Source organism: Syngnathoides biaculeatus, chromosome 6 (assembly GCF_019802595.1).
Source record: "Syngnathoides biaculeatus isolate LvHL_M chromosome 6, ASM1980259v1, whole genome shotgun sequence".
Lineage (NCBI taxonomy): Eukaryota > Metazoa > Chordata > Actinopteri > Syngnathiformes > Syngnathidae > Syngnathoides > Syngnathoides biaculeatus.
The window spans coordinates 11,607,273-11,632,389 of NC_084645.1; the positions used below are offsets into that span (position 1 = coordinate 11,607,273).

At 41.8% G+C, this 25,117-nt stretch overlaps 1 protein-coding gene across 5 annotated transcripts; it reads left to right on the plus strand.

The window, feature by feature from the left end:
* The first annotated feature begins 1,524 nt into the window (after positions 1-1,524).
* slc17a8 (solute carrier family 17 member 8) lies at positions 1,525-24,927 on the plus strand. 5 transcript variants are annotated; one of them, XM_061823654.1, is made up of 15 exons: positions 1,525-2,535; positions 2,621-4,111; positions 4,200-4,327; positions 4,406-4,527; positions 11,908-12,160; positions 12,276-12,394; positions 16,406-16,520; positions 16,598-16,685; positions 17,786-17,872; positions 18,726-18,868; positions 18,956-19,105; positions 19,194-19,326; positions 20,771-20,881; positions 22,354-22,481; positions 23,540-24,927. In XM_061823654.1, exons 4-15 carry the CDS (start codon positions 4,436-4,438, stop codon positions 23,864-23,866), a joined length of 1,746 nt encoding a protein of 581 aa, XP_061679638.1. In that variant the 5' UTR covers positions 1,525-2,535; positions 2,621-4,111; positions 4,200-4,327; positions 4,406-4,435; the 3' UTR covers positions 23,867-24,927. The 5 variants fall into 5 exon arrangements, with proteins under 5 accessions (XP_061679638.1, XP_061679639.1, XP_061679636.1 ...); XM_061823655.1 differs by having other exon boundaries at positions 2,621-2,842; positions 3,995-4,327; XM_061823652.1 differs by having other exon boundaries at positions 2,621-4,327.
* The last annotated feature ends 190 nt before the right edge of the window (positions 24,928-25,117 follow it).

Genomic DNA, 25,117 nt, shown 5'->3' on the forward strand with positions numbered 1-25,117 from the left:
AAAACCAAACAAAAGTAGATGTTATACAATACTTCATGGACTGTTCACTCAGGTGAAAAGGTTTGTGAGTTGATAAATATTACAAATGGCATCGCATCATTTGTGTTTCTATGTATTGGCTGGGTGGTAATGAATGAATTTTACTTTTTGTAATGTATACAAAATCATTTATACATCTGAGTATTTTTTGTGGTGTGTCATTCACACTTCATTTTTACAAGCTGTGGTCAGTTTGTTGAGCATTTACTGGTGGAACTCCACCTGAAACTGAAAGGATATACAGTAGTAGTTATTCCCATTGCCAAACAGAAATCGACAGTGCCCCTATGTATGCAGCAAAACGTGGACTTGGAGAAGCTATAAATGCCCTCCGACCGGCAAAGTGCACCTGATCATTTTCCAAAATCATAACCATCCGATTGATAATTGGTTTAAAAAAGAAAAGAAAATAAAGTGGCTCTAAAGCACTGTGCAATTGTGTGTTCTGCTGCGCCTGAGATGGTTTGAGTGTACATCATCATAATTATAATACCCATTTTATTTTTTTTGCTTTTTTGCTACAACAATTTCATATGATGATAAGAAAAAAATTCCATTCAATATAGTCTGTTTGATGAGGTCAATAACATTTACATTTTTATTACTGTCTAATAACTCATAAAATGGTATCACAACAGTCACATCCAATTACAGCACTGACACGAACGCTAACCATTTACACTTGAATAACTCTCAGCTATCTTTTGCCCTTTTTTTTCCAAGACGAAATCTGGTGAGTGAATATATGCAGTACTGCAGTGGTGACACAACTCCATCAATCTCACAACAATCCTCATTCCAACCACTAGATAGCAGATTAGTCCTGTTAAAAAAAATGGAATTGGTGGTCAAAGCTTGGGCTTTTGTTGCTCTAAATTCATTTCTTATGGAGTAAATTTGGTAAATTTTCTACAAACCTGTATTTGAAATGATTTTGAATTAAACAAAATGAGCCACTGATTACGTAGTGGTACACACGCCTCACTTTGGTACAGGCAGCGTTTGATCGATTCCTGCTCAGTGGAGGTGTCCATATGTGCCCTCCGACTGACTGGTGACCAGTTCACGGTGTAGTCTGCCTTTTGCTGAACTTAGCTGTGATAGGCTCCAGTACTCCCGTGACCCTTTGTGAGGATTAGCAGCATGGAAATGGAAATTAAAAGAGAATGATTTATCTGTTTTGTGGTTGTTTTTCAAATTTCCACATCTGTCAATTGACAGACAACAATAATAAAATTAAAAATACAAACAAATTTATTCATATGCATAAATGAGTCAAATCAAACACTTGTTGTGAAACGGACTCAATTTTCATCCTTTACAGTAATTATTCCCAACCATGGTGCTGTGGCCAATACTGGGCTAAAAAGTTCTTATACTGCAGTTGCACAATCTTAAAATGTGGGAAATTTTGTTAATTTTCTTAAAAAAATAATTAAATCACACAAACGACTCTTTTTGTCAGTGTTGTCACGAGAGATCATCACCTGTGCCACGAAAATGTATTAAAATTCTCTTGATTTATCTGGAATAATTATTTATTAATCATAAATGACAGTAAATACCTTTTACATCCATCTGAGACAATATATAGGTGTCATATTTTACCAATGTAACCTTTTCTACTTTTGGGATGTAAAATTGACTCTATGGGGCCTCAGGAAACATGAACTATAAATGAAAATAATCCAGCATTCCTGAGTTCAAGACGTTTTTCTGATGAAAGGCCTGAAATCAGTTCATTTGAATTTCTCAAGGGTATCTACATGACGAGCAAATATCTGGGCTTTCCTTCTCTGCGCCCGGACTAGGGCTTTCAATATAACAAAAACGTGGGGACTCACAAGTGTATTTTCTACACGGAGGTACTCCCGTGACCTTTATGATGATAAGCAGCTCAGAAAATAAATGAATTAATTATTCTCATGTTTATTGCATCTGCATAGAAAATGATTTTAAGGGACAGACAGAGGGCAATAGGGGGTGAAAACCATCACGGAATAATAGTCTAGCCACAAATTTGTTGTGTGTTGTTTACATACTTGGCAAATAAAGCTGCTTTTGATTCTGATGCTGATATTTGGACATAAGTAACATTAAAACAATTATTTGTAGAAAGGAGGGTGAGGACATGCATTAACAAACCAAAAGAGCAAGATAAGAAAAAACGGAAAAGGGCAGGATAGGATGTGGGAAAATGAGCAAGGCAGTATTGTCAATTGATGCGCTGGGATTCTTTTTTAGTGTCTAAACACCTTTGGAAACGTATGAGTTGATATGTAACTATAACATGTTGTCATGAGCTGTAACCTGCATTTCCTTTGTTGGAGGTTCGCTTGTGCTCGCCCCCCCCCCCTCACAGTAATCAGCACCACCTCAGTCGTGCACCTGTTGTCAATCAGGCTTATCATCACCTGCATTTAAGCCTGCCAGATCCACGACTCTACTGCCAGAGTATTAAGGTTCCCCCTTGGTACTAATGCTCTCAACTTACATGTAAACCCTGCTCGTCTTTGCAGTATTTCTGGCCTCCATGTACTTCCTTGTCCTCATTGCTCCTTCCATGTTCTCTGTCTTACAGACCTCTTCCACCATTCGGTCACCTGCAACACCACCTCTCCACTCTGATCCACCTCTGACTCCCTTCACAAATAACCCTTCTCCACAAACGTCTTCAGCCTCTGCCTGCTCCTGAGTCTAGTTAGAATTACTACCATCACATTGTGACAGAACTCTGGCCTTGACGGACCCAGCAGCCCCAAAGGCATTTAGATAAGCACTCACCCTCCAAGGCGGCCATATTGTAAGACTGGATATAGCTCTCCAAGAGATTATGGAGTTATTACACTCTCTCCCTCCTTTCTTCCATAATACAGTAGGAGCACCTTCCCGAAAGTACTTCTGAGCTCACAGGCTCCGTCCATCCCACCTCCCAAACAAAGAGCCCCATGCTCCTCTGCCCAAGCCCTATACTGGGAATTAGTTGTATGGAGCCAATTCCTCCTACTTTTTCTTTAGTTTTCAATTTTTCAACCATTAATATATCCCACTGAACAATCGATTCGCTTTTGTCACTAACATCCTACGTGAAAAGCAGCTACTGTACGTAGACAACTGTGTCTTGGCATAATTCATTTAACTCTTTTTCGCTGAACTAAAGAAAGTCTTTGATCAACCCCATTCAGGACAGGGAGGCCACTCTTCGCTTCCTTATGCCCACTCATGGGACTAGTTCCGTAGCAGTCTATTCAGGTGAAGTCAAAATGTTTGCGGGGGAATGCCAGTGGGATGATGTCGCGTTGAAGGGCTTTTGGAGCAGCTGAAGGACTAGCTCACTGCCCAGGTTGAGCCCTCCTCACTCGAAGATCTCATTTCGCTTTCTAGCCACCTTGACAGCCTGTTTATGAGAAATAGCACAAGAAATGGTGGTTGGACCAGGTAAAATTATTTCCTCTGTGGGCAAAGTGAGGTCAGCACCTCGTCGATCTTCTGAACCTCCGACCCCCTGATCCCCGACAGACCTGATTAAAACAACATTTCCCTGTTAAAGTTTTATGTACTGTATTAAAGGTTGTCTAAAGTGAATCCATCTGGGGAAATGGTTGGGCGAAGTCATAGTTGTGATAGACTCCAGCTCACCTGCGATGCTAATGAGGAGAAGCACAATAGAAAATGAACGAATTTGAAAGCTGTGTGGGCCCTGACAGTCATGCGGTCAAAACAATGGCTCTCAAAGCTATGTCGGCATAACAATCAAACACTTGAGTATGTCAGATTAGAACATCCCTAAACATCATGTAGGGTAATCAATGCAATTAATCGAATAATGGATATCGTAATTTGGCAAGTAACACAATTTGCAATTTAGGGTGTATATACTGCACCTTTGTCTTTCCTCGATGTCATTCGTCAAGCTCATGCATCTTTCATTATTCACCTGCCTGGCTGAGATCAGATGAACCTGCAGAGATGACGTTGGCGCGATGATTGTGACGATAGAGAGGATGAGGGTGTAAAAAGCGAGGGGTTGGACAACATCTGCCCCTCCTATTTGGCAGTATATGACATGGAGGTGAAGAAAAAAAGGAACACTGAAGACTAAACCTGGATTCACCACTCTACTTTGCATTCAATTCCTTCTTTCAAATGGAACTTTTCAGAGATGAAACTGGCATTAAGGAATACTGCAACAACATCATCAACCCTTGTCTCTCTCTCTCCGAAACCCACTGAATCATCGGACAAAGTGGGAGGCTAACGTGCATTTTGTCTTTGGCACTACTCAAAGGTGGAGACAACTTCTTGTGTCTCAAGCGCACTAAGAATGGGGAACATCTAATGTTTATTTTTATTTTTTTCCATCAAGACACTTTTGAATCAAGGTGAAGAAACCGACATGTCTTTGGGAACTTTCAGGGAGCATATGCTCAACCCTGGGACAGAAGAAGTGAAGAATACAGTGGGCAACTCTCTGGGGAAATTGCAAAGGTGCGAGCATAAATTATTATTTTTTTCATTCTTTAACGAGAGATTGGTTGTATATTGATTATTCACTCAGATTTCTCAGATTATTGAATCAAACATTTTCTGATGTTCAAATGATGCGTATACTGTAGACTTGTGCTTAGTGAGCAATACCTGTAATTTAATCTTGGGTTAATTTTAAGACAGTAAAACATAATGATAAATAATTCACAGAGGGATGTGTGTGAGTGTGTGTTCATGCACTTTGCAGTTTTCGTATATATGTAAAACATAAACAATTTTTTGAGTCATAAAAGATTTATGTTCCTACAGTTTTAGTACGGGCACATTGACATTTCTCATTTGCAATCAATATACCAGATTAAAATCTCGGTTCTGTGCTGCACTGTACTTGAAACACATTGTATAATGTTCCTCCCCTCGAAATGCCAAAAAGGTAGATCTATAAAACCTGATAGAGGCAGAGAGAGCAATTTGTCTATTATGCCATTTTTTGTTGTAATAATCATACAGCAACATTAGTTGCTGAATAATGGATGAACACAAAATCTGATTGTTATATATTTTTCATTCTTATTTGACCAACTCACCAGCTCACACACAGACACACAACCTCCACAAATTAATCATACCTTATCAACTGTATACTTTTTGGGGGTATGGTTTACACACCCACTAATCAAATCCGCACATACACACAAAATGACAGGTAGGCATCAGAATGAGGGTGCAGAGACAAAATGTCACCCCCCCAGATAATTTGGATGTGTGTGTACACACACACACACACACACACACACACACACACACACACACACACATATATATATATATATATATATATATATGAGGGTCGTGGGAGTGTTGGAGCCTATCCCAGCTGTCAATGGGATGGAGGCGGGATACACCCTGAACTGGTTGCCAGCCATTCGCAGGACACATGAAGATAAACAACTGTCACACTCACAATAACACCTCGAGTCAATTTAGAGTCTCCAATTAATGCATGCTTTTGGGATGTGAGAGAAAACCAGGGTACCCAGAGAAAACCCACGTAGGCACGGGGAAAACATGCAAACTCCACACAGGCGGGACCAGGATTTGAACCTCAGAACTGAGAGGCCAACACTCTACAGCTGCTATACTAATATATATATATATATATATATATATAATATATATATATATATATATGTGTGTGTGTGTGTGTGTGTTGTATATGGTTGCTGTTGTGCCTCTGTGAGCCCAGTGGACCGCCATGTGTACCTCGGTGTGGATTGTGTTCCTTGCCCTGGGCTGCTCTTGGGTGGACTCCTAGGTCGGATCCTGCCTCTTGATTGCTTGAGTTGATTCCTCAGCCACCGCGGTGCAGGCACAGCAATTACAGCACGTTTCAGTCATTGTGCATCTGAAACGGCGTTAATTCACTTGCACGTGGCTGCTGGAATAGACCCCTGGGACTCTTTTGCTGAGTGTGGGACCAGTCACTTATTGCAACAAATCACACATGATGATGCAAATTCTTCGGTATCCCCTCACTCACACTTTGATCCTTTAGACTTTAATAATTTGCATCATCAGTCCCACAATCCCATTACATTTCAGTTGTACAGCTGGGTTCACAACCCTTGTCCTGCATGCTGCTTTTCTTGACCTTGTCCTGTTCTATCTTCTCCTGTCCTTCCCTCACACAGTGTAGCACTACAGCCCTATGCAACACTCATATCTAATGTTTCATGATTATAGATATGTAATGATTTACGCAGCACCAATGCCTCACTCAGCCGCATGCGACGACAACGCAGTAATGCGCCCTGGCTCGACGGAGTTGTTCATTGCTACTGTGGCAGATTTGAACAACCCCCTAAAGCAGCACGGCTCGGCTGCACTGTAACCCACGACGGCGCCGAACATGAGCCACACCGGCTGAGGCGCCGCGTTCGCGGTCACGGCTTCGGTGAAGGCTGCGCGCCGGGCTTGCGGACGGCGGCAGCTCTGAAGAACGCAGCCGACAATGCCTCACTCAACCACGTGCGACGACAACGCAGTAAAGCACCCCGGCTTGACGGTGTTGTTCATCGCATACTGCGGCAGCTATGCTCAACTCCCTAGAGCAGCACGGCTCGGCTCTACCTCACTCAGCTGCGTGCGATGACAACGCAGTAAAGCTCCCCGCTCGACGGTGTTGTTCATCGTGCACTGCGGCGGCTATGCTCAACTCCCTAGAGCAGCACAGTTTGGCTCTGCCTCACTCAGCCGCGTGCGACGACAACGCAGTAAAGTGCTCCGGCTCGACGGTGTTGTTCATCGCTACTGTGGCGGCTTTGAACAACCCCCTGAAGCAGAACGGCTCGGCTCCGTGATAAGCCACCTCGACGCCGAAAATGAGCCACACCAGCTGCCTGCGAGTAGCCACGATGGCTCACCTCCGCCACGGAAGTGGATCAGATGGGAAGGCGGTTTGGCCGTGATCGCATATAATCTGAATATGGCTCGAAACAATAGGGTAATATTGCCCCGGTAACTTCATTTGGTTGCGTGGTCTTCCATGTCAGAAGGGGCGTGTTCGTCTCCCATTGTTGGGTGCACCGCGTGTTTTCATTGGAAAATGTCCGGGTGACATCACGGACAGAGGATGCAGCCAATATGGCGACCACTTGGATGTCGTAGAATGACACTTTTGCAACTTTCCGTGACGTGCTCTCCGCTCACATTTATTTTTTCATATAGACATTGAAGTGAATAATGTTATATGTATTTTTCATTACAATATCTATTTTAGAATGTTTATAGGGATGACACTTGACCTTTAATCACCCTTACCTGCTGCACATCCTTCCCATCTCTATCCCTCTGTCTGGCCAACCTGTCGGGATCCATTTCTCCTTCTTTCGTGTCGAACCTGGTGAACATGTCATCATATGCCTCTTGTTTAGCCTTTGCCACCACTCCCTTTGCCCTATGTCGCATCTCAATGTATTCCTTTCACCTCTCGTCAATCCTCTCAGTGTCCCACTTCTTCTTCGCTAATCTCTTTCCTTGTATGACTTCCTGTATTTTGGGGTCCACCACCAAGCCTCCTCCCCTTTCCTACCAGAAGACACACCAACTACTCTCCTGCCTGTCTGTCTGATCACCTTGGTTGTAGTAATCCAGTCTTCCGGGAGCTTCTCCTGTACATCGAGAGCCAATCTCACCTCTTTCTGAAAGGCCGTACAACATTCTTCCTCTCTCAGCTTCCACCACATGGTTCTCTGCTCTACCTTTGTCTTCTTAATCTTCCTAAACACCACCAGATTCATCCTACATAATACCATCTTATGCTGTCAAGATACACTCTCCCCTACCACTACTTTAAAATCAGTAACCTCCTTCAGGTTACATCGTCTGCACAAAATTTAATCTACCTGCGTGCTTCTACCTGAGCTCTTGTAGGTCACTCTATGTTCCTGCCTCTTCTGGAAATAAAAATGTTCAGTGCAGCCATTTCCGTCCTTTTTGCAAAGTCCACCACCTTCGGTCCCTCAAAATTCCTTTCCTGGATGCTTTACTTACCCATCACTTCTTCATCGTCCCTGTTTCCTTCACCAACGTTCCCATTACAATCTGCACCAATCACAACTCTCTCTGTCTGGGATGCTCAGAACTACTTCATCTAGTTCCTTCCAGAATTTCTCTTTCAACTCTAGGTCACATCCTACCTGTGGGGCATAGGCGCTAATCACATTATACATACCACCCTCAATTTCAAGTTTCAGGCTCATCACTCCATCTGATACTCTTTTTACCTCCAAGACATTCCTTGCCAGCTTTTACTTTCATATAAACCCTACTCCATTTCTCTTCCCATCTAATCCATGGTAAAACAATTCAAACCTTGCTCCTAAACTTCTAGCCTTACTACCTTTCCACCTGCTCTCGTGGAGGCACAATATATCAACCTTTCTCCTAAGCATCATGTCAACCAACTCTTGAGATTTTCCTGTCTTAGTCTCAACATTCAAAGTCCCTCCACTCAGTTGTAGGCTCTGTGCATTCCTCTTCTTCTGATGAATCTGATTTTCTCCTCTTCTTTGTCTTCGACCCACAGTAGCTGTATTTCCACCGACGCCCTGGAGGTTAGCGGTGCCAGGGGCGGGCGTTGTTAAGCCGGGCCACGACCGATCTGGTATGGGATTCTTTAGATGAACGCTCGAATTTGTTTGGCACAGGTTTACGCCGGATGCCCTTCCTGATGCTTGGGGTTAGGGTGAGTCTGTTGAGTGCGTTTGACAATACGTTCTATATACCAGGAGGCGGTACCTAGGAAGCAGGAGCAAGGCAGAAAATTCTCATGTTCCGCAGGGCTAGAAGAGGGTAAGAGTATGCAGGATAGGGTGTGAGGTTTTTACTGTTCCAGTAAATTGAATCTGGTCAAGAAGAGCGCCCAGCGAGCGTGTCGCAGATTAGGGCCTTTGGGAGAACGTAGGTAAGTAAGATTCTTATGGTCGGTCCAAATAATAATTGGTAACTCTGTCCCATACAGCCAATGCAGCCACTCCTCCAATGCCCATATGATCGCTAGCAGGTCTCAGTTGCCAATGTCATAATTCTTCTCAGTGGGGGACAGGCGAGGGGAGGAAAATCCACAGTTTTTGGAATGTGGGGTCCTCCTGTGAGAGGATGATCCCAGTCCCAGTGTCTGATGCATCCACCATCATCACAAACTGGAGGGAGGGGTTGGTGTGGCGTAGGATGGGAGCACTGGTGAAAAGAGTTCAGAGTTACTTGAAAGGTTGAGATGCTGGCTGGGTCCACTGAAAGGTAGACATGGTGGTGTAAGGCTCGTTAGGGGAAGTGCGACCTTGCTGTAATTGCAGATGAAGCGTGGTAGAAGTTGATGAATCCAAGGACACCTTGTAGTACTTGCCGGGTGGTTGGAATCCATCAGTCTACAATTGCTTTGATTTTACCAGGGATGGGTTACAATTGACCTTTGGCAATAATGTCGCCGAAAAAATGTAAGGAGGAGAAGTGTAATCATATTTGTCGTGTTTTACATGCCAAAGGTGTTCGAGGAGGCACTGGAGGACATGGTGTGTGCGAGTTTGGCGTTCTTCTGGGGAGCACGAAAAAATAAGGAAGTAAACAAAAACGAACCGGTTTAAGAAGTCACAGAAAATGTCATTGATGAAGGCTTGGAAGACTGAAGAAGCGTTGGTTAATCTGAATGGCATGACTAAGTATTCAAAAGGTCCAAGATGGGTATTGAAAGCAGTCTTCCTCTCTCAGATAGGGATGTGGTAAGTATTTTGCAGGTCCAATTTGATGAATATTTGGGCATCAGAGAGGGGTTCAAATGACGGGTCAATGAGAGGTCGTGGTGATTTGTCTTTAATGGTGATGTCAGTGAGTCCACAGTAGGGCGGCTAGTGGTGTCTTTCTTCTCAATGAAAAAGAACTCTGCCCTGAATGGAGATGAGGAAGGTCAAATAATTCCAGAAGACAATGAATCCTGGATATAGTACTCCTTTGGCTATTTCTCAGCTTGGAAAAGGTCAAATAGATGACTAGAAGGAAGAGGGGCCCCTGACAGCAGAGTTTTAGCGCATTTATTTGAGCATTTGGGGATTAAGAGTATTCTGTCACATTCGACTGGAGACTGGACCCAAGAGCAAGAAGAGTCTGAGAGGTTGACATGAACAGTTAATTGAAAAAAAGGGAAATGTAGATAGTCCTTGAGGTGTGTTGTTGAGGCATGGAATGCGGTGACGAAGGCAGATGGCTGGCTTGCCAGTGTCGGTGCAAGGAACATGGAGGGAGCATGGAGAATAAGGAGAGACACGGAGTTCAGAAAGGGACATGAGGAAATGAGTAGACTTATATGGAGACTGAGGAGCCGTGGTACCGCTTTGAAGACTGCAATACTTTGGCAAGAGTTTCTGAAAGGTGCAGGTGGTAACGAGGGGTGAATGGTGACAGGTGTGCAAGCAAGGAATGTGCTGGAATGACAGGGGAGAGGAGAGAGATTGTTTGCAGGATGCCACAAAAGCCTCTTAGAGATGCTGTTTGGATGTGAACTGCTGCTCACCCTCAACAATCTTTTGCTTGAGAGAGCTGCAGAGGTTCTCAACAGGGCTGAGGTCAGGGGATGATTGGGGCCACACCATTAGTTTCTCATTTCGGATCATGGAAGCCAATGCAGAAATATTCCTTGCGGCATTAAATGGCGCATTCTCATGCATGAAGAAGATTTTGCTCCAGAAAGCACTCTTCTTTTTGTACCATGGAAGAAAGCGGTCAGTTAGAAAGTGCAAGTTCTATTAGTAATTATGTTAACAGCTTCAGGGACCCAATAAAGACCAACAAGCTCTCGCCCTATGATCCCAGTCCAAAACATGACTCTGCCACTTTCTCTCTGATATCGAAATCTTGTTGGGACATGGTGGTCATCCACTAACCATCCAATACTCCATCCATCTGTGTGATTGTGAGTGGAGCTGTTTGTCTCTATATGCCCTGCGATTGGCTGGCAATCAGTTCAGGTTGTACCCTCCCTCCTGCCCATTGACCGCTGGGATAGGCTGCAGCACTCCCGCGACCCTTGTGAGGACAAGCGGCTTGGAAAATGGATGGATAATTCATTTTATCCTCACTAGAGTCGGGCATGTGATGGAGCCTGTCCCAGCTATATTCAGCTATATTGGGGTACACCCTGAAATGGTCGTCAGCCAGTCGCAGTGCATGTACAAACAAACAAGCATTCACAATCACATTCGCACTTACGGGCAATTGAGAGTCTCCAATTAACCTACCATGTATGTTTTTGAGATGCAGGAGGAAACCAAAGTACACGGAGAAACCCCATGTAGGCATTGGGAGAACATACAAACACCACACAGGCAGAGCCAAGATTTGAACCCTGGTCTTAAGAACTGTGAGGCTAATGTGCTAACCAATTTTTCATTGTGCTGATCAAAAAAGGAATCCTATGTTAAAATCTAACTTGATCTGTGAAGAGATTTTTTTTATTTAAATAGCTTTAGATTTGACTAAATATGTCCTAATGCTGTAAATTCAATAAATGACTATGTTTCATTCTTTACAACATGTAAAATGTTAAACAACTATGTGTAATAATTTAGAAAGGTACGTTTTATTTGTTTAAATGTAGCACCCCACCCTTCCATCCATTCCCCTGAAAATGGGATAACTGAGAGGACGTTTATTCCAAAACATTTAAATTGTTAATAACTTGAACAATATGCTGACTATCATTTATACCAGTTATTTAGAAGGAAAAAATATTCACAAAAGAATTGGTAACACAATGTATATATACAGTACACATGCACATACACTTCATTAAAAACACATTTATTTGCTCTACTCTTTGCTGTGCAGGAAAATAGATGGCAACAATGTAGAAGAGAACCACATTGAACTGACAGAAGATGGGCGTCCGGTGGCATCTACATCTCATCCTGCTCCCCTGCTGGATTGGAACTGTGGCGGTCTTCCCAAGCGCTACATCATCGCCATCCTCAGTGGTCTGGGCTTCTGCATCTCATTTGGGATCCGCTGTAACCTCGGTGTTGCAATTGTGGAGATGGTTAACAACAATACGGCATTTGTTAATGGAACTGAAGTTCTTCAGGTGGATGATTTTTTTTGGTGATACTTTTGTGGAACTTCCACGGTGATGGTTTTATCAAGACCCTGAGTGATTTCATTACACACCGCCCATTTTTTAAATTTCATTTTCTTTTTAGAAAGCTGAGTTCAACTGGAACCCAGAGACAGTTGGACTTATCCATGGCTCTTTCTTCTGGGGGTACATCATTACACAAATTCCTGGTGGTTTCATCTCAAACAAGCTGTCTGCCAACAGGTCACATCTCTTTATTGACTTTGGTGCATTGGCTTACTGGAAGTTCTAATTCATGGAACCATGGATTGATATCTTTACAATATGGCCGCTTTGGTTAACAGTTTATTAATTGGTTAAAAATGTTTTCTATCAGCAATTAACAACTTAATAATGACCACAACATTTTTAACAATAAACTCACTATCCATACAATTGATACAAATTGTACTTTTTTAAATGTAGAAGAGTGGAAAAGAGCTGGGGTTTTCCCTACACTTACACTCAATAAAAACACATCAACGGTTACCATATTTTTATTGTTGATTTTTAAAAAATATTTTTTTTGTTTGTTGTTCTTGCTCCAAAGGGTTTAATAGTTGTATGTTTGGCTAAAAAACCCTCACAATTTCAAAACGAAAACTACATATTTTTGCTTAATTTTGAGAAAATAAGAACCCCTAAAAGCATACTCGTGGTTAGGTTCCCTACACGCAATTTAATAACCAATAATGCATAAAATAAACCAAAAGATGCAGCTTTTGAGTGTACTGTATTGCACTGCTACAGGGACTGCATAGAATATTCCAATTTTAACATAAGCATGGTTGTCGTTGTTGCATGAAGAGCATTTACTTAGACAAACACCACTGAAATCAGCTTGAGGGTAGTGTGTTTAAATAGTTAAACCTGTTCAGTGCTCTGAGCAGCGTCGATGGAGCAGATAGTAGTCCTGTAATAAAAGCTTCATAGGAAAAGAGGACATGCCACTGACAGAGTTAATAATGAAAGATCCTGCCTCTGATTTCTTTCTGAAACACCAGCCACTGGAATATTACGTGTCACCTACACCATGTTTTGGAAAAAGAGTGTGGAGGTTTCAGTGAAGGAGAAGAATGGAGGGAGCTTAGAATCCCGATGGTGTTCAAGAAGAAAAATATGGACTTGATCATTTTACCTACGTGCATGATTGACAATCAGAGATGAGAGCTGTAACTCTTTGAAAGGCTGATAAATTAAAAAAAAATTGCCAGTATCGCCAATCAGTACCGTGATTGGCGACAAAGACAAAGCGCTAACAGTAAACAGAATGAGAAAAGTAAATCATACCATATCTAACACAAAGAAACATTAAAAATGAATGTTGTGAAGGAAGAACATGGCAAGATAGGTCAGGACAAGGACAGAAGAAGTATGCAAGACAAGGATCATGACCTGCTTTCCAACTGGAATGTGGTGGGACTGACGAAATCAATTCTAAGTCATTAGGATGAAAATAAAAGTGGGAGACACATAAACACTTTGTGTATATATGAGTTGCTTGTTGCGATCAGTGAGTAGATCGACTTTGTGGTCGTGTCATCGGACTTGGGGGCACATGTCTTGGACACTTAGGTAAAGAGAGGGGTGGAGCTGTCAACTGATCGCCACCTGGTTGTGAGTTTGCTCTGATGGTGGGGAAAGATTCCGGTCCGACGTGGCAGGCCCAAACATATTGTGAGGGTCTGCTGGTAATGGTTGGCAAATTCCCCTGTCAGAAGAAGTTTTAACTCCCAACTCCTGACAGGGAACATTGACTTAGACTGGACGAGGTTCCGTGCATCCATTGCTGAGGTGGGCGACCGGAGCTGTGGTCATAAGTGGTCGGTGCCTGTTGTGGCGGCAACCCCTGTACGCGTTTGCGGACACCAACAGTGATGGATGCAGTCAAGTTGAAGAAGGAGTCCCATCAGGGCTTTTTGGCCTGTGGGACTCCCGAGGCACCTGGCGAAAAGGAATGCAGTTTTGGTGGTCGCTGAGGAAAAAACCTGGATGTGGGAGGAGATCAGTGAGGCCAGGGATTTGGGTTATAGAGTTCGTGCACCTACATCACCGAATTCACGTGACTGGCCATATTGATGGTCTAACAGAGCATTCTTCAAAGCTAAGTCGGTTGGAGACGGCACGAAAATATGTCTTATAGCACGACGCCCAGAGGTTTCTCCAATACCGTTAAACATTTAGAAGGTGATAATAAACAAAGGTACGTGGAAAAATGAGAGACACTTGGCATAGAGGGCCCATATTTAATGCCAAAGTCGATGTTTTTGCCGATAAGAAAGTGGACAGTTAACCCGCTTCCGCTTGTCCTGGACAACTGGATCGACACATGTATCTGGTGACCAAGTCGTCGAGATTTACACTGAGAAGTTTGAAAGCATAGAAATGTCTCGATGCATACAAATACTTCGTTGCTGGATCTGTTCTCAATCAAGAATAAATCCCACATCGCGATGGAGCCACTCAGATTTTTTCAATACAAATACCAACATTTAAATAAATGACCCCTGGTTTTACACAAACTCACATTCATTAACTATGATCGGGGGGAAAAAAAAGACAGCGAGTCGGCACCTCCTTACAGGAAGCGTGTTGCGGCCACACGTTAAACTTCGGTAAACCTCTCTGTGACAGACGTTCTTTTTAAAATATGCATTCTTCTCAAATGAGTCCAATGTGTATTTAAAAAAAAGAAAATAAACCACTGGGATAGGCTTTAGCCCCTGGACACGGAAGCGTGTTGCAGCCACACGTTAATCTATGTAAACGTCACTGTGACATTTTCTTTTTTTTAAAATAGGCATTGGACTCATTTGAGAACAATGCATTATTAAAAAAAAAAAGAGAGAAAAAAAAAGTCCGTCAGAGAGAGATTTACCGAAGTTTAACATATGGCCGCAACACGCTTCCATGTATGTTGGAGACGACTCCCTCTTTTTTTTTTAACACATTGTTCTCAAATGAGCTAAATTGGCATTATAAATAATTCTTGGGAATTTGAGATTGAGATTGAGAAGAATAATTCCTACCTGAAATGAAGTGATCGCTAGTCGTGTGTATTTGGTTGGGCACCATCCATCACGTATAATTGCCGAAATCCATCATCTTTTCATCTGATATTCCACAGAATGATCTCTTTGAATATCTGTCTCGTCTGTTGTAACAACCAACAGCACAACAAGTCTCGGGCATTGTGAATATTCTCCTCCGGTTCAATGTCCCCCACACTGTCGAGCAGCTCTTTTTGACCAGCAATATGGCGCCGTGAAAATGGTGACGTCTATATCCCGTTTATGGCCTCTACAATAACACAGTGGTGCACAAGCTTCTGTCCTAGGTTTTTTGGAATGTGTCACAAGCATCAAAAGTGAGTGAATATATTGGAAGAAAAAAAACAAAACTAAAGTTTCAAGTTTTTTTAACGTTAATTATTTTGTCTTTGTAGTGTATTCAGTTGAATATATTGAAAAGGATTAATAAATCATTGTATTCATTATTTACGTTTTAAAAACTGTCTCTACTTAATTACCATTGGTTTGCAATTGGGTTTGTAAGTTAGTAAGAGAGAAGGAAGTCTGGACCTGTGCTGCCACTTCGTTTTCAAGATTTTTTTGAGAGAAATGTTGGTGATAGGACAAATCTTATCGAAGTTTTTGAGTTCCTTGATTCCTTGTCTCATGGCTAAAATTCTACAATGACCAATGTGGGTAGGAAGAGGAGGAGGAGAACAATGTAATAAAGATTGTAGAGTTTTAGAGACATGCTTTATTTACAAGAAAAAAAAGACATTGCTACAACATAAAAATGTAATAGAATTAAATAAAAGTAAAACAAGAAACATGCTGCTGGAAAGGATACTAAGAACACATTTCTAGAAATAAAATGTTTGCTTAATCTAGGATGACATGTCAGAGGTAGGAACTGATCAAATTCACGCGGGCAAATTCAAACCTAATAATTTGATTGGTCTAGATTGTTGCCTTTACTCTAACATCACAATTTTAAATAGTGCAGTTTACAATGAAATGGGAAATTTTTAAAAAAACGTTCATAAGATGGTTATGACATAAGCTGTTTAGATTCTTTAGTGTGCAGTCTCACAACACATTTATTTATGACAATTTCTGCTACTGTGTATTTCAGTATTTAGGCACAATTATTTATACTGTACATAATTTTGGTCAAAATATCATGTCTGCTTATTTGTCTCCACAGGGTGTTTGGAGCTGCCATTTTCTTGACATCAGTGCTGAATATGTTTATCCCATCAGCAGCAAGAGTGCACTACGGCTGTGTCATGTTTGTTCGCATCCTACAGGGCTTAGTTGAGGTAAAAATCCCAAATAGTGAAGTCATAAAGGACCAACTAATGGTTGTGCTTTCCTTTTTGGCACATTTCTCATTCAGGGAGTCACTTACCCATCATGCCATGGGATGTGGTCAAAATGGGCCCCACCTCTTGAACGCAGTCGACTAGCCACAACATCCTTCTGTGGTGAGTCCATCCATCCATCCATCCATCCATCTATCTATCTATCTATCTATCTATCTATCTATCTATCTATCTATCTATCTATCTATCTATCTATCTATCTATCTATCTATCTATCTATCTATCTATCTATCTATCTATCTATCTATCTATCTATCTATCTATCTATCTATCTATCTATCTATCTATCTATCTATCTATCTATCTATCTATCCCACTTGTCCCCACTAGAATCACAGGTGAGCTGAAACCTTTCCCTGGGTACTTTGGTTTCATTTCACGTTACCTTAATTTAAATTGCCCGTAGGTGTGAATGGTAGCCGAATGGTTCAACATCAGTGATATTAAAGCTCACGAATGTAGTTTTAAAGAACACTATGAACGTGTTGTAGACACAGCTGCATCATTTTTAGTTCATAATGCATTGGAAATACCTTTGTCTAAATACTTCACTCTTCCCCATAAAGACCTTTGCATTGTGCCATCAACAATCAGAGATTTTTAATATTACAAGTAAATTGTCACGACCCATCGGAACGGGAGTAGGACACAAATGCAGGACTCGGATGATGCAAGGTAGTTTGGGGAGAAACGTTTATTATTTCGTGGTTGGGGATCGGGCAGGCAGTCAGGTGCAGCAGCGGTAGTTGGGACGTCGGGCGAAGAGAGCATGTGAGCGGGCAGGCAGGAGTCGGTACACGGGAGAACGATCAAGGTCGGCAGCAGTGTCAAAGGAGTCAGGCTTACGGGGTCGGTCGGAGAACAGGCGAAGGTCGGTACACACGGGTTGACGATTAGGGATACGAGAGTGCTGGAACGGGACATGAACCTCAACAACTGGCGGGGACCAGTCGTCATCGGGGTCATATAATTACACAGGATAATCAGCCCGCATGAGGCGCAGGTGTGCGCCTCCCAATCAGCGCAACCGCACGGACACCCGCACAGCCCGGGCTGGAGCGGCAGGATCATGACATAAATGAAACTTTGTAATTCTATATTGTGTATTCCCGCATCCCTCCTGTAAAATGATCACATAATACTGCTGCCCTGGGAACATACCGGCCTTCAATGCCATTAAAATGTAACTTGTCTCATTCCAGGATCCTATGCAGGAGCTGTGATTGCCATGCCTTTAGCTGGCGTGATGGTTCAGTACATTGGGTGGCCGTCAGTCTTTTACATCTATGGTAAGAAATTAAATGTCGCCATCTGTTCACATGCATGTGAAATTTTGAGAATACAGTCAAGGAAAGGCAAGCCAAGTTTATTTGTATAGCACAATTCCACAACAAGGTGATTCAAAGTGGTTTATGAAGACATCAAAGCAAACAGAGAACTTAATTTATTCAATGCACTTTCTTAAGCATACATATATAACACGAGGCTACTATATTTGAAGATGGTTTCACACGAACGAAAAGTACCCAAATTCCAGCCTGTGCAAAATCATTGGTGATTACTATATAATTAAATGAGCACCACACTGAACGGCGGCACATCATGGCTGCCGTTTGCAGCCGACTCATCTGATAAATTGAATTAAATTACTCAAAGTATCTCTGCATTAGTCTACTTCACAGGATACAGGTAAATATAAAACAAATCTCACTGCCAACAAACATAAATGAATTACAACACTACCTGAAATCATTATTGGATGCCCATCATCTCTAAACAATCAAGATACTTTACTGGTAGTTGTGCTTTGAATGCCATGCACAATAAACCTTTTCTGAATTGCTTTGGTGATTGATTAAAATGATTAACACTGATATAAAATTCACATCTTGCTAGATGCGTTTTAATAAAAAGCCACTCTACTTTTTGCATGATATAATCTCGTGATTTATTAATGTAAAATAGCACTTTCCTGTCTGGGTGCTGTGACTCATCACTTCATCTGAATAACAATGAAGCTTCTCATGTAGAGAGTCAAGTTTTCAGCTCTGTTTCATGATTCTGCTCGGCTCCCATTAATACTTTTAAAGGACCTAGCCACAGAGTATACTATATTCACACTTTTGTTCCATTGATAAAAAGGTGTTTTTGGAATCCTGTGGTATGTCCTCTGGCTTCTGTTGGCCTATGGAAGTCCCGCGGTGCATCCAACCATCACGGATGAGGAAAGGACATACATTGAGTCGACCATCGGTGAAACAACCCACCACCGGAACATAACTCAGGTTGATGAACAGCTATTAATGAAAGTAATTACTTCATAAGTCGAGGTTACAAATTGAAGATTTTTTTCCCACTTCTTATATGATAAGAAATTCAAGACACCATGGCGCCGTTTCTTCACCTCCATGCCAGTCTATGCCATCATTGTGGCCAATTTCTGCCGCAGCTGGACCTTCTACTTGCTTCTCATCAGCCAGCCGGCATATTTTGAAGAGGTCTTTGGCTTTCCGATCAGCAAGGTTGACTTAATGCTATCATCACACGTATTCATTAGAGACCATGAATCAGGGGAACGCTATTTCCTAAGAATGTATGATGCTATTACAGGTGGGGATTCTTTCTGCTGTGCCCCACATGGTGATGACAATTGTTGTTCCACTTGGAGGACAGCTGGCAGACTTCCTCCGTAGTAACAAAATCATGACAACTACAAATGTGAGGAAACTCATGAACTGTGGAGGTAGGTTGAGGAAAAGATAAGTCATCCATCCGCATGATGTAGAGAAAAAGTGAATTCACCCAATAGATGATGTCAGATGTGGATACACCCAGGAATGGTTGACGGCCGACAGTAGACAATTATAAATCGACAGTAGCAATAGAATTCAAACTGGAAAATCAGATGGGTTCCTTATTTATTGTATGTGAAGAGATTTAACTCCCAGGCGTTGTTTTCAAACTTTTTGAGCGGCGGGGTGGTGGTGGGGGTCACTCGCATTGATAATTGTAAAAGTGGGCACAGGTGATATTGCTGAAAATTGTAAACGGTGGTGCCTGATGAAAGCTGTGATAGGCTCCATCACCCCTGTGACCCTTTTGAGGATAAGCGGCTCAGAAAATGGATGGATGGGTGGGTGGGTAAGGAAGCCACAGCTTTTGCAGCATTCCAAAATGTGAAAAGATAGTGAAGGACGTCGCAATGTTGCAGATGTAACATACAAACATGCACATTGACTGTCATCCAATAAAAAAATACATAAACAGAAAAAAACTACAAGTGAGACCAAAGTAACTTTAACAATACAGCATGTACAATATACTCACCAACAGACAGTCTGACACACACACCCACACACACACCCACACACACACACACACGCACACATTTATATTTAGAGTATGTGTGTATGTATGTATGTATTATTATTAGTGTATTATTGTTAGTAATATTATTATTTGTTTTAAAATAAACAATATTTATAGCTTTATATGGTACGTTAAAAGTCTCTCATTGCAATGCTCGAGTCATCTAAAAATTTTCTCTTTTCTTGGCTGTTCCCTCTCTTTGTGTTCTGCTTTTTTTGACAATCAGGCTCCGTTTTTGTTTATCCATCCATCCATTTGCTTAGCTGCTTATCCTCACAAGGGTCGTGGGAGTGCTGGAGCCAACCCCGGCTGTCATTGGGGAGGAGGCAGGGTACACCCTAAACTGGTTGGCAGCCAATCGCAGGGAACCTGGAGACAGACAACAGTCACACTCTCAATCACACCTCAGGGAAATTTAGAGTCTCCAATTAATACATGTTTTTGGGATGTGGGAGGAAAATGGAGTGCCCGGAGAAAACCCACGCAAGCACGGGGAGAACATGCAAACGCCATACCGCCAGGGCCCGGATTTCAACCCAGGTCCACAGAACAGTGAGGCCAATGCTCTACAGCTGTGCCACTGTGCTGCTGTTTTTGTTGTTCAATTAATTTAAAAAAAAAAAAAAACAACTACATAGTATTGTCTTTGAAACCTCAAATCCAATATAAAGTCACAGTGTGCCCAATGTGGCATAGCGGTAGATGTGCAAAGCTCACTCTTTTGAACAGTTGCCAAATGCAGTTGGCGCACATTTTAGTCCTTGTCTTGCAGCTGGCATTTATTTTTGTTCATGACCAAATATGCTTTCTTTTTGCAGGTTTTGGTATGGAGGCAACGCTGCTTCTAGTGGTTGGCTTTTCACACACCCGTGCTGTGGCCATCTCCTTCTTGGTGCTTGCTGTGGGCTTTAGTGGATTTGCCATCTCAGGTACTACAATGGTACCTCAATTTATCAGTGCCCCTACTTAGCAGTTTTGAAGATATTTTTGCCTTGATTTGCATGCAATAACATGAGTTACAAGTCACCTTCAGGCTTTCCAGAGCACCAGTGAAGTAAAAAGAAAGTGAAGGATATTAAGGTGGAACCCCTTCGTGAAGTCATGTCCAGAGTATGGCCTAGGGGGTATTTATGCCCCACTGTCCTTTATTTTATGCAGGGAAAGATTAACATTTGACATGGCCAACAATACGATTATGTGGGAGTTGAAAAAATTGGGTTTTATGCCCCCCATCAAAAAAACAAAAAAACAGCCACCCTGCCTACAGGTGAGCTGTATCTGACAACTACTACAAATTATAATGATAAATGTTTTACATTTGGCGCCAGGGTCGAGCAACTAGTTAGGCTGTTGGCCTTATAGTTCTGAGGACCGGCGTTTAAATCCTGGCCCCATCTGTGTGGAGTTTGCATGTTTTCTCCATGCCTGCTTGGCTTTTCTCTGGTATCTCCAGTTTCCTCCCACATCCCAAAAACATGCATTAATTAGAGATTCTAAATTGGGCTTAGGTGTAATTGCGAGTGCGACTGTTGTCTGTCTCCATGTGCCCTTGGATTGGCTGGCAAACAGTTTGGGGTGTACCCTGGTGCCTCCTGCCAGTTGACAGCTGGGATAGGCTCCAGCACTCCAAGGAGACAATAAGCGGCTAAGAAAATGGATGAATGGAGGGAAGTTTTACATCGATCAAGTAACAACATTTCCCTTTTTTAATGTCTCAGGAATTAAGAAAAGGTTTTCCTCCACTTTCTCCTCAGTGTCAACGTCCAAATTTGTAAACACATCATAATATGATTAATTATGATCATCAAATAACCAATACTTCACTGTGAGCTTACTACAGATTCCTTTCATATTATTTCTGAATATGGACAGCTGCTCGGAGCAGATGTGGAACTATCACAGTGGGGTACAGGACTCTTAAAGTTAAAGTAACCCTTACATTCGTCAATTTTTCTGAATATTGTTTGACACTTGAAGATAAAGGTTACGACACCTCTGCCTTTCTGGAGCCTCGATTCACTGAAGAAATATTTTTAATGGCTTTTCTGTTAATTGATTGGAGGTATGACTGACTTGATTTACAAACCTGGTCATGGAACTAATTAAACTTGTCATGAATAGGGCTTTCTGGTAAAATTCCTGGATAAATGTGAAATGCAATATAACCTTTATGGGCAAACTTCTTTTCAACTTCTTTGAAAAGTTACAAGACATTTGGAAATAAGCACACCTGTAATGGTTACAGTGCATTTTGGATTCATTCTGCGATTTACCTGAAAGTCTTTGTGAGTAGTGTATATGTTCAAGCTTCTCTTGCTGTTAGCCCTGATAACTTCCAAAAGCTCTTATTACTGGAAATGTATTCAGAATAGAAGTTGGTAAACGCATCCTTTGTTGGCAGGGTTTAATGTCAACCATCTGGACATTGCACCTCGCTATGCCAGCATTCTGATGGGCATTTCCAATGGAGTGGGAACTTTGTCTGGAATGGTGTGTCCCCTGATTGTTGGAGCCCTGACTACACACAAGGTATAATTATTTATGGAAGGATTTGAATGATTAAAGACTTATTACTGGCAGTCGATTATAAGTGATTAAAGTTGAGTCGAAGTCAATCAACTTTTATGTCATTTTTTTCCTTTCAGAGTTCAGCTCTTTTTAGTGCAACAGACCAATTTCAGGAAAAAAACATTTTAACACACCAGCATAGAAACAAATTAAAACAAATGATTCAGAATACAACTCACCATTAGGCTGGATATAGTTGTTGTAATTGGTGGCAGTCGTACATGTTTCTCTTCAACAAGCCTGCCCCGCTACATCTTGTGTACATCTAGCATAGCGTGTTGTTCATGTTTATAAGACGGGACATCGTAATCAGGCTCGGAAACATTAAGGTGGTTTTATTGCATTTGGGGCTCCTATTGACTTGTGCTTTTTCTGTCTTACTTTTGGTCAAATATTCCGACACACCCTAGTAGTGTAGAATTGCCATTTGCCATACTGTGACAAGTGTTTGGACTCGGTGTCATAAAGTGTCAGTTTGGGATGTTCAGTCGTGTTGTCTTTCCATCACTCATCAAAATTTTGGTGACCAAAAATGGAACTTCAATTCCCGCATCCACCATCGTTCCTCGCCACCCGTCCTGTGAGCCTGTTAGCATGAATGCTAGCACTGACAGCAATACAAGGCTAACTGCCTTGGTAATCCACAACCATCTTATTTTTGTACTCTCACCTGCCAACAGATTATGAAGACTTGTCTGAAAGACAAGATGCAAAAAAATGTGATGGTCTATTTGGCATTGAACGTTAATGCAAACTTCCCAATGTGGCACTGAGAAAAACAAAAAACAAATTGAAATACACTGTAGCCATTGTTTAGATGAAAGCTTTCAACATTTTGAGTTTGGTATTGTCTATTTGATATAGTCAAGGTTAAATTACAAGATAGTCTGGCGTTTGGAAACACAGTAGCAGTCGTTTGCAGTGGGTTTATCACCATACCACTTATCTCAGAGCAGTCAAAAAGAGTGGTGCTTCCTTGAGGATATTCCTTGACTCTGTTCATTCCTCCCCTCTTCCAGACCCGTCTTGAGTGGCAGAACGTCTTTGTTATTGCATCCATGGTGCACTACACAGGGGTCATCTTCTATGCTAGCTTTGCCTCGGGAGAACAACAGGACTGGGCCAACCCTGAGAGCACGAGTGAGGAAAAATGTGGTTTCGTTGAAGAGGATGAGCTCGCCGAAGAGTGTGACCTCAACAGTGAGAGCATGACCGCTCCCAAAATGAACTATGGGACGACGGATAATGTGTCAGGTCGGAAACATGGCTGGAAAAAGAAGAGGGGGTTGACTGTGCAGGGAGAGGAAGAACATTATGCTAATGGGGACTATCAGAAAGGTTACTAATGAGCAGCTCTGAAGGGATACAGACTTTTACACTTCTGTGATGATTCAGTTTTACATCTGTAAAAATGGAAATATTTCATCAACATGAGAAAACACCAATTTTAGAGTAGTGAGTTTTCATTGAAAGCGAGTCAGAACAAAAAAGCAAATTCTAAAATGTTAGCGCCGTCATTATTTTAGAAAAGAATTGTCTTTTCACATGTCAAGTCTCCGCCTACGCAACATGCGGTGTGGGTACGATTGCAGTGTTGTTGTTTTTACTTGAATGCTACTGCAGTGGAAAACATTAGCCATAGCTGCACAATGTAACATTCCAGGAGCTGGATCAAAAACTGAAATTCAACTCACGCTTCGGTCCATGTTCTGTGGTTACTATTACTTCCTGCCATGGTCGAAAACATACATTAGACTTGGTTGGGTAATTGAAGAACATCCATATGTCCATATGTGTAAATGTGAGTGTCAATCATTTGTCTATATATGTCCTGTGACTGACTGATGACGAATTCAGGGTGCGCCCAAAGTCGGCTAGCATAGGCTCCAGCTCACCTGTGACATTAATGAGGACAAGTGCTGTAAAAAAATGGATGGACTATCAGAGAGGTATTAATTTAACAGTATCCATGCTGAGTGAAGCACTTGAATGGGTTTCAGTAAGAGATAGTACATCACCTCAGCTACAACCACAATAACAAACATTAACACAAGAAAGTGAATAGTAAATGAATACATCTCTGAAAGAGGCTTGATATTGAATAGTTTCTTCATATTTACTAGTACAAATGTTTTTGATACAGTAAATGTAATGTTGGGTTGGATCTTATTTGACTGGAGGTGTACCTCATGTTATGGTAGGTGACAGGTGTCAGTTTCATTCTTTATAGTTACTCTCTAATTGCTGAATTATTTAATACTACCCTATTTATTGTTCAGATGTTGCTCCATTTTCTCTGCTACTGCTAACTGAAAAGTTTCATTCTGAAGAGTATTGTTGGAGAGAATATCACATTGGTTTGTGGTTTAATCGAACTGATGTACAGGAAATATAATAAACGTTTTTATGCTGCATTCTATTGAAGGAATATAAAATGTGTTGAGGTCTGTAAATCCGTCATTAAATCTTGAATGAACTTCAGTTATTCAACATTGCATGTTACCCTGGTCACACATGGTTTGCACATTTGCCTCTGGGTCAAAGGTTATGGGTTAACATCTTGGGGCAGCTCTTTCTTTGAGGGCTTTGCATGTTCC

Excerpts from the sequence above, each read along its gene's own strand:
- slc17a8 (XM_061823653.1), top strand. The coding sequence starts at position 4,436 with ATGTCTTTGGGAACTTTCAGGGAGCATATGCTCAACCCTGGGACAGAA. Across the intron at positions 4,528-11,907 it reads TCTCTGGGGAAATTGCAAAG|GAAAATAGATGGCAACAATG; the intron begins GTGCGAGCATAA and ends TTTGCTGTGCAG. Across the intron at positions 17,873-18,725 it reads GTCAGTCTTTTACATCTATG|GTGTTTTTGGAATCCTGTGG; the intron begins GTAAGAAATTAA and ends ATTGATAAAAAG.